This window comes from Centruroides vittatus, unplaced genomic scaffold (genome assembly GCF_030686945.1).
Source record: "Centruroides vittatus isolate TY-2023 unplaced genomic scaffold, ASM3068694v2 contig_10, whole genome shotgun sequence".
NCBI classification, from domain to species: domain Eukaryota; kingdom Metazoa; phylum Arthropoda; class Arachnida; order Scorpiones; family Buthidae; genus Centruroides; species Centruroides vittatus.
The window spans coordinates 921,133-931,267 of record NW_027120658.1 but is presented as its reverse complement, the minus strand read 5'-3'; the positions used below and the strand labels follow the sequence as shown (position 1 = coordinate 931,267).

General features: G+C 31.9%; 1 protein-coding gene across 2 annotated transcripts; it reads right to left on the bottom strand.

Moving 5' to 3' along the window:
* Positions 1-1,191: 1,191 nt before the first annotated feature.
* Positions 1,192-4,377, bottom strand: LOC136977815 (uncharacterized). Of its 2 annotated transcripts, none has more exons than XM_067273737.1 (5): positions 4,172-4,377; positions 4,049-4,094; positions 3,736-3,957; positions 3,059-3,166; positions 1,192-1,389 (listed from the first exon to the last, which is right to left on the bottom strand). In XM_067273737.1, exons 1-5 carry the CDS (start codon positions 4,321-4,323, stop codon positions 1,219-1,221), a joined length of 699 nt encoding a protein of 232 aa, XP_067129838.1. In that variant the 5' UTR covers positions 4,324-4,377; the 3' UTR covers positions 1,192-1,218. The 2 variants fall into 2 exon arrangements, with proteins under 2 accessions (XP_067129838.1, XP_067130468.1); XM_067274367.1 differs by having other exon boundaries at positions 3,745-3,957.
* Between the last annotated feature and the right edge of the window lie 5,758 nt (positions 4,378-10,135).

Sequence of the window (10,135 nt, the reverse complement as noted above, 5' to 3'; positions counted from 1 at the left end):
GTGAGGTGTTCGTTGTCCGAAGATAAAAGTCTTTAGCGAAAATGTTCGTTATCCGATTTGTTCCTTAACCGATTACCCACTGTATTTAATTAATTTACAATATTTAGAGTGGGATATATATATATATATGTCCCGATTGCAGAATACTGTAATTTTTGCACAGTTTGTTAGAAATAAGTCGTGTTTGGGTGTCCGATACCCTGATAGTTGTTACTCCACAAGTGTTTGGCTAGGAGTTGGTACGGAAGGGTTTCCTATTAGCCCCGATTTAAACTCCGTGGACTTTGCGATGTTGGTAGTATGGAAGTAACTAAAGATAAAGTCTATGTGTGTCCAGTGGAAAACCTACAGATTCTTCAGGAGCGCTTCAGGAAAAGGAATACGGTAGAGGTCTGACACCGTATTATTGTTCGATTTTACTAACGCCTACAGAACTTAAGTGTGAAGACAAACATTTTGAAAATTGTATTTCGTAAACTTTTTACTTCTTGATTAATTACATTTGATTTTAATTAAATTGCATTTGTACTTTTTTTGAATAATTTATTTATTCCGCTAGAACATACATATGTTCACCGTCACCTAAATGGTCGACTAAAATATTTTATCACTCAATATTCGTACGTAACAGTAATCCTTAGAATTTTTTAATTTTTTAAAATTTTTTATACGTTTTAGTAGTAATTAATGTTAGTGCGATGCCATCATACCCATTATGTGTGGCCCGAACCGCTTTCAGGAGTAATTGTTATCGATCGTATCCTTAAACAGAAAACATTTTAAAAATAATGACAGGGTGAATCCGAATCCATACTAGCCTGCATGGCCTAAATACGTTAAGCGAGAATATCATCTCGGGCTTTACGACGTTGATGGTTGACATCTCGCCCTATGACCTTTGTGCATGATTAACCTTTTGAGTCGAGGTGCGTTTGGATTGATCTCATCACTCGTACAATGATCATTTAGTCAATATTTCAATACAAATTTTTATTTTATTTACTTTCTAGATGCTTATTTTTTCGGTTATAGTGTTTTCTTTCATATAAAACGTAATTTCTGTAGAATGTGCTTTTTTATTTATAATTTAATTAAATTTTTTTGTTTAATATATAAAATAATTAATTCTCGTTAAGAGATTGATTTTTTCATTTAATAAATATAGTCTTAATAAAATCAACAAATATTTACTTTTTAAAAATTTTATTATAAGTAGTTTTATTCTTTCGGATAAGGAGGTGGAGGGCAAGAAGGGATTATTGGTTCGTTTGAATATCCGCCATATCCAGTGTGATTACTTAAATGGTTTAAAAGTTCCCGCTTTACGACGTTACTGCCACATTCTTGAGGACAAGGAATTACGATGTACGGACAGTGTTGTAAATGCTCCTGTAATAAAAATTAGTTTAAATTAGTCTAATATTTTATAACAAATGTTTCCATTCAAATAGTTTCTTACAAAAGAATTTTGCTTTATAAAATTATTATTCGAAAAACAGCAGAGAGGAAAAAGAAAGGGTATGGAAAGCTGGAGAAGGAGCAATCTGTTTTTCCGTTCTCCTATTGTAGGAGGATCTCCCGTCCTTTGTTACATATAAAGTTAACATAATCACGTTAATACGTGATTATGTTAAAATTACACACATAAAATTAATCACATCAATAATGAAATGTAGTCGTACCAACCGAATATCTAATGACATAGTCTGTAGAGTCTGTAGACGCCTGATACCGAAAAATCTTGATGATGGACATTGTGTTTAATTTTCCGATTTTGTAATGAGTTAAATAAATCTCAACGCGTGACTGTCCACAGAAAAGCAAAATACTAACTGTAATAATAGCGACGTTGAGGCCGAAGTTTTAAACGCGAAAACGTGTACGTCGGACGTTCAGCGCCGCTTTCCTGTTAGCTTAGAAGTTTGACAATGGCGTTTGGAAAGTCAGTGGAATCATGCTCGACATTCCAACAGACATTGCCAAACTTCTAGGCTTACATGAAAAGGACGCTAAACGTCCGACGTACACGTTTTCGCGTTTAAAACTTCGACCTCAACCTCGCTAATAAGAGAAGCTTATAACTGCCGTCTCTTACAGTGCATACAGTAGAAAGGGTGAAAAATATACAGCAATGAATTGTATAACTTTTTTGTCAAAACATTTAAATTTGCGTTTGGCTCTATCTAGTATGATATTTTATGTTAAAAACTTTTTTATATTATTAATTATTATGAAAAGGCAAAATGCTTAATTTTGAGAGTAGAGACAAATTTTATAAAAGAAAAAATTGTAAATGCTAATAACGAGTAAAATCTTCATTAAGTCTGCCTTACACATGACTCCCCTTTATCTCCCCACCCCTTAGACGTTCATCAAATCACCAAAATTTAAAATCCTCGATTCCCTAATAAGCAAACCTTGCTGCAAAATTTCAGAAATTTTCGACAATATGCACAGGAGTTACTAAGCATCAAATTAGATTAACAAAATCTTGTCCCACACATACACTAACATCCATACGTATGTACAGCAAAAGTTATTAATTTTTGTTTTTTTAATTTCTCAACATTTCAAGGTTAACCGGTTCCAAAAATGTAAAAATTTTCAGGTATCATTTTTTGACTCATCGCCATACCTTTCTTCTGTTATATTCAATAGCCGGGAAAGTCAAAATAAATACTTGTTGTTTCTTGAGAGAAGAAACACTACTCTAAGGCCATATATGTCGACAGCAAATGTCGCCATGTATGGACTAAATTCAAAGATTTAAAAAATGAATATGTTATGTTTCTTATTAATAGATCTGGTACAATCATTTGTTATTCATTTTCGGCCAATTTAACAATTTTGATATTATTCAAATAGATATATTTTCATTGATATAAGCCTAGTTTACGTCATTTATTATTTTTATAAACTGATCTCTATTTAATGTTTTTTACTTTTGTAAGTTAAGATGTTAAATGTTTATCATTTTGCTGTTTGTGGATTTTTGCGTCAGAAATTATTTATAAATTCGAGAAAAAATTAAAATTTTCAATACAGAATTTATAATCACCTTTAATTTTTTCAGTTGAATATTTAAATTGCATCCAAATGTATATTTGCTGCATTTTACTAATAAATTTCCTAATTTCCTGGATGACAGCTTCGAGATCTCTATCAGCTGTAAGTAGTAATATATTAACAATAAAAAATTAAAAATCTATTGAAATTTGAATTTTATTCTGTAAAGAAAACATTTAACGTAAATTAACAATTCAAACACAAATCAATAAAAATAAAGATGTAGTGACGTATTTAATTAAATTTATTTATTTTTCTTTTGCAATTAAAAGATAATTTATAAATAATTTAAAATACAGGATTTGTATAATTGAAATAAGACAAAGATGTGTTGACGAATTCGTAAACACATTTTTTAAACTAATAATGGATGACGAAGCTCCTACGGAAGATCTGTAGTTTTTAACTTATTTGTCGCTTGTTCTGAATTGTCGTATATTAATAATACGATAATTTAGTAACGGATTTACAGAGCCGAAACAACTTTTTAATAACAATTCGACAGGTTTTTAATTGTGCTAATCATTTTAAATTCTTTTATTTTAAATTAATTGTTATTGTTTATGCCAAATATTCAACCGAAGAAAAGACAATAAATAATTTTGTATATAAAAAACGTGAAAATAACATTAAAAAAGTAGAAAGAAATTCAATAGAATTTCATTTTACCTTTTTCACCTGTTCACATTCTTCAAATCTAAGACCTTTAGAGCATAAAGAGCAGCGCAGAAATTCCGATTTATCTTTAACCTCTATATCCACGTGAAAGATCGGTCCACAGGATTGGCAACAAAATCCAGGATAATCTTCAAATACAAACATTACCTTTCTCAAACCTAATCCCGACACATCTCTGATCTTGTCTACTCCGTCGTCATCGAAATTGTATCTCTATATAATCGTAAAATTTACCTTTAGCATTTATATAAATAGAACAAACAATTGTTTTACAATATATTCACTTATTATATAATTTACTTACAATAACAGTTTCGACTTTAGTGTCATTCGTTTTACATTTCTTATCGCTACAAAATATAAAAAATTTAGATGCAATAATAGCTATGCTCTATACATATAACTATAAACGTCTAGTATCAGTTACCTTTTATCTTTATCGAAAGTAAACTTATTGAAAATGTAGATTATACTTAAAAATAATCCAAATGCAAATGTAAAGATTAAAACGTCTTCTTCTTCTATATCCAGGCTTTTATAAAACGTTTTCGACATGGCTCCACCAATACAATATATCATCTATTGTTGTGATTTATGTAGGAACATACATCTAAATATATATTTAGTGCAAAATCTATTATCTAAAGATAATTCCTATGACATCAATATGTAATAAAACAATAATATCGTTGTTGAGATATTCTATTTGAGTTAATCTTATCGAGTCAAATAGACCAGAGCTACGTAAACACTACGCATTTTATTTCTAGTAAAATTCACTCGTTTAAATTAATTAATGATTTATTTTTTTTTAGAATTTTATTCCGGTATCTATCATTTTATTTATATAAATTATTAGGATTTGCATCGATTAAAATACATTTTAAATGAGTCATTTTAAATCTGTTAAAGGAGATTAAATATTTAAACGTAATTTTAGAAGTAGGCGGTTAGGCCGTCACCTGATGATAATTTTCATAATTATAATAATTTAATTTTAATTTCAGATATCCGGAAATGAAAAAAAATACAAAATATAATTTATTAAACATAAAATTTAAATATAAATTAAATACTTAAATTTGAACTTTATTATATTTCTTACAATTTATTTAAAATTAAATTAAACTTATACAAGTATCTATCCTTCGCATTTCGTGATTCATATTTTAGGTTCTAAGGCGGCGTGAAATCGCTTAAAGCCACTTTTACCTATGTTAAATAGCGATTTCGAAATGAAGATTAACACTAAAACTATCTTACTGTAAGCAATAATTAACTAACAAAAGTCATAATTCGTAACTGAATTATAAATCAATCGATACAAAAGTCGAGTTTGGATTGTCTTTTCCTCGCTCTGGACGAAAACTTTTGTTTTTTGACATAAAATGGTAAAATGGTGGAAAAGTCGAGAAAATCGTCGATACGGATGCGGAGTGATTTTAATTCTATGGGTATTTTGATTTTTCGATATCGCGTTACACGAGAATGCTTATAACAACGGATATCTGCTTTTTCTACTTTACAATTGAGTTTCGTGACTTTTAACAAACAGATTTTTTAGAAAATGATTCTTGTCGTTAAACTGATAAATTTAATTCAGTTAAATTGAATTTATTATACAGTAAAAACTGCTTGGGTGACCACCTGCATTCGACGAGCACCTGTCAAAACGGACAAAAATTTCTGGCACGGAATAGTTTATACATAAAGTCTTCGTATAAGTTACCTGTATTAAACGACTACCTGTGTAACGCGACCGCGGACATCGATTTTTGGTCCGAAACAACATACAACAACTGTAATAAGCGACAACTTCCGCGTCTAAACTATTATTCAAACCTATCTCAACAACATTTCCTTCTGCTAATATAATGAATTAGTCTAAACTCTTGTTCGAACACACTTCGGGAAATTCTCCACCTTTGAAATTAAGTGCAGGTGTTAATGAATTAATCTAGCAACAAAGAAAATTCATTTCAGTTTGTTCGAAATTGTCCGAAAAACGAAAGAAATACAAAGTGCTGTCGTTAAAAGATCGGATTAAATTTATCAGAGAAAGTGAAAATGGTTTATCACAACGGCAATTAGCGGCAAAGTTTAACTATGGGAAAACGAAATTTATTTTACGGTAGACGTACTTAGGGTATACATAACGTGACCATTTATTTTTTGACTCAAAACGGGACATTGGTTTATTTAGGTTAATTAACAGGTAGTCAATAAAAAAAACACTTTTTTAAAGTTATTTATTCAGAAAAAGTCAGTTAGCTTAAAAGTTACGAATTAAAAAATATATATACCCGAAACGTTTAGTTATATTTATATTTATCAGAGGAACAAATTTGCTTTAATATAGCTGGTGATGATTTTAAGTAAGAATGAAACTCTTGGCACGTTTTTTTTATATTCACCTTAATTATCAACATCGCCTTTAGAACTGAAATTTGTAACTGGGTCTTCTCAGATGGCCACAATTTGTTCATCATAGAAAATACTCTTTCTACTGGAGCATTTGTAGCAGGCAAACATAAAATATATTCAATTAAAATAGAAAAGTTTTCATGCTGAAGATTGTTGGCTTCGAAAGTGTTTGAATACTTCCACCCAACGAGTTTCCGTGGAAACATTTAGATTATTCCATTCGGTTACTTTATCCGATGTAATGTAGTTACAAATTAACGAAAATTCGTCAAAAACTTCTGCATCTTTATTACAGTCAATATATTCCTTTTCAATTAATACATCCAGAGATTTTTGAACGTCTTCCCATGCGGGGACCTTTTTTAAATCTGCCCAATAAAATATCTCCATTTCTTTGGTAAGAAAGCAAGTCCACTGCTCCAGATATTCACGGCTTGTTTGATAAAATTCTGTAGCCGCCCTTTTCACAAACTCTTCATCTATGTCAGTAACATTATCTTTCGATTTCACTATTAATTGACGGACCATAAATGAAAGAAACTGATTGGTCTGTTTCTGAGTCAAATTGTCTTTTAGTTGATTGATTTCTTTTGCAGCTTCAATTGCCGATACAGTCTGACCTTCCAGTTTCAATACAGCTTGATGAAAACTTGCTGACAGAGCGTGTAAAAAATAAAGCCACAATTCGGATGTGGGATCTTCAAAAAAGTTTTTTAGTAACAGGGGACATTTTTCAATACTCAAAAAGTAGTTTTTTAATGGCTGATACATTTTTAAAACCCTTTCCAAGGCAGGCATAAGAGCAAGCCATCTAGTTTTGCTATAGCCGAGCATTTGTTGATATTCCGTTTCAGTTTCGGCGCAAAACTCCTTTAGAGCTTCAACTCGAATCGTGTAAATATAAAAAAATGAATATATCTTCACAATAATGCTTTCGTAATCTAAGGGTAGCCTGTCTGCAGCAGATTTTATTGCATTGTGAATTACATGGGCTCCACATCCAATACCTATCAATGGCTTTTTCAGTGATGATTGCAATTTCGTTAACACATTGTTAGTTCCTCGCCTAGCCGCACCTCCGAAATTGACGTTGGCATTGTCTCCGCAAAATGCCACGACTTTTGCTGTCAAATTATTATCTGTCAACACTTGGTTTAAATAATCGACAATGATGTCAGAAGTCTCACCTGGTTGGTCTTGGAGATCTAAAATTTTTACTTGCACACCTACGTAAGGTTGAAAAAAGCGCACTAGAATAGGGTATATTTTCTTGTTACCGTGGTTTGAAGCGTCGTTTAGTATTGTAATACAATTGGACTTATCAAGATCATCTTTTAATTCTTTCATTGCTGTAGGCGTCAAAACATTTACTACAATAGCTTCTGATTTCGTACGCGCGCATGTAAATTTGGGATCAAAACATGATTGAATTAATTTCGACGCACAATCATTAGAGCGAAAACTGTGGTTTTCTTGTATCGTGTGATAAGCCCAGACGCCTTCTGCCGCGGCGATATCCAAATCCTTTAAAGTTGGTGCGTCCGATTTCTTGAAAAAGGTTAACATCGAAGAACTCGAAGCGGCGGTACGATCGGCATTTTTATGTTTTTCAGACTTTAAATGCTGTTCAATATCACTGGCACCACCATGGGAAACGCTAAATTCTGTACGACACTTTTCACATCTGACATCTGAGGGAGTATTTATTTGCTTGATAAACGGATATTTTGCTTGTAAGTTAACATTGAACGTACACTTGCGTTTCGGCATTTTAACTTATGATTCCAAAACAAAAGAAGTTTAAGTTATTTACTAGGTACACGAGCATCAAACAACAACAAAACAAATATCGAGAAGTGGGCGAACGAAAAATCTGCCAAACAATTAGTCAACAAAGCGCGAGCGATGACGTCTTCGCCACTCTCGGCTATCGTCGCGTCAACCGACGACGCGGTTTGCTCTCGCACACCGATCGCGTTCGGCCGCCGGCGCGACGGCCGTCCGGCCGGCTCGACTACTCAAATTTTCGCGCGGTTTCAGAAAACGGGACAATTTTGCGTCCCAGAGTTCATTTCGGGGACACCGGGACTCGTAACTCTAAAAAGGGACAGTCCCGTTCAAAACGGGACGTCTGGACACGTTAGGTATACATGATACAATTAATCGGCTGATCTCATCTTTTGATGAAATTTATTTTATTTTTTTGAAGCTCATATACAGTACATGTGCAATAAATAGTTTCTGTATCAACCTATCTTATTTCCACGATATTTTTAGAAAAACAATATTCAAGTAATTTTCGCACAAAAACAATAAACAATACACACTAACACAAAATCAGTTTTACAGGTAACCTTTCTTTTTCGATTCCGCGATTGTCATTGATATAATGAAATCGTATTATGAGAAGAAATAATAGAATCGTTTTATTATTAATTAACAATTTTTTTTATTGTATTGAAGAAAATATTAAATATTTAAAAATACAGTATTTTTAAAGTTAAAATAAGATTAAACTAACCAAAACTAAAACCGACGTGGTGGAGAAATACCTGTACACGTAACTGAGGAGCGAACGAAGAGAATCAAGTTGAATTAATTAAGTTGGGAAAAATAAAGTGTGCATTATAATCGAGAAAATGAGAATATTGTATTAATCTTTAAAATACTGGTATTAAATCTGTCTTATAAAATCACGACGACTTCTGTTAATAGAGTTATGGGATAAGAATAAAATACAGTACCAATATAGTTCTATCGTTGAAAAAATTCGCTTACTTTTGCTCATCTCAAGTTTTGCATAGTATACAGTTAAACCTGTTTTTGTGCGGTCTTTTTCTGTGCGATTTGTTTTGTGCGATTTTTTTGTGTGGTATATGAAAATTTCAATCAAATTGGAACATAATTGACTCCTGTAAAATTTTTAAAAACTCTATTGGTTGTTTTCTAAGACATCAGCAGGTTTTTTCATTTTTTATTCAGTAAAATTTTTTTCTCATACGTTTATTTCGGTCCCCTCTTATTTTAATAGCATAAAAACCATAAATATTATGTTATATTTGAACAGATGCGGTAAGTTAGCTCCCCTCCAGCTTTAGACTGCAGGTGTGAAATTTCACGCCTTGTTAAATGAAATAACACTTCCTGCAGCTATATTTATCAAATAAAATCATTATTTAACGATTATTTTTAACTTTTTAATGTTAAATTCGTATTTAAGGGAAATAATTAATTAATATAAAAATTAAAATTCTTAGAGGATTTTTTTCCCCATTAGGTGTTGCAGAAAAAGGTCCAAGGAGTTAAAAAAGCAATTCCTAGTTATTTCGTACGGTTTCGAGTTATTTTCTACGTGAGACTTTTTTTATGCGGTCCCTATTTACCGCATAAAAAATATTTTTTTAATTGTGTTGCGAAAACTATTTTTTATAGCCACTCGTGAAGTTTCGCGCGATTTTTTTTATGCATTTTCTTTTATGCGGTCCCTATCCCTGCACAAAAACAGGTTTGACTGTATATGGCTTTTAGTCTATCTGTGTGCAAAATACGTGCGGAAATACGATATTATAGCACCACCTGTATTGGACGACCACCTGTCTAAAAGACCACTTTTTGAAGGAACCGTGGGTGGTCGCCATGACAGGTTTTACTGGGTGGTCGCAATCCAGATATAATCCTTATTCGATTCATACATGGGTTATGAAGGATCATTCAATGATTCAAAGAATGGATTTCCCCCTTTACGAATCCTTATGCCATTCATATAAGGAAATTCATTCTTTGAATCATGAACAAACTCAATTCGTTATCAAAATGCGAAAATTGACACAATTGGGTTTTATACAAGCTTTTAAGATAAGTAAAATCTTAAAACTTTCAAATATCTGGGAAATGTCTGCCATAAAGATTGTATCCTTCGAACTAATCTGTACAATTGACGTGTTCCCAATTTTATCTTCGTTTAATA

Excerpts from the sequence above, each read along its gene's own strand:
- LOC136977815 (XM_067273737.1), bottom strand. The coding sequence starts at position 4,323 with ATGATATATTGTATTGGTGGAGCCATGTCGAAAACGTTTTATAAAAGC. Across the intron at positions 4,095-4,171 it reads ACTTTCGATAAAGATAAAAG|CGATAAGAAATGTAAAACGA; the intron begins GTAACTGATACT and ends TATATTTTGTAG. Across the intron at positions 3,958-4,048 it reads CTAAAGTCGAAACTGTTATT|AGATACAATTTCGATGACGA; the intron begins GTAAGTAAATTA and ends ACGATTATATAG.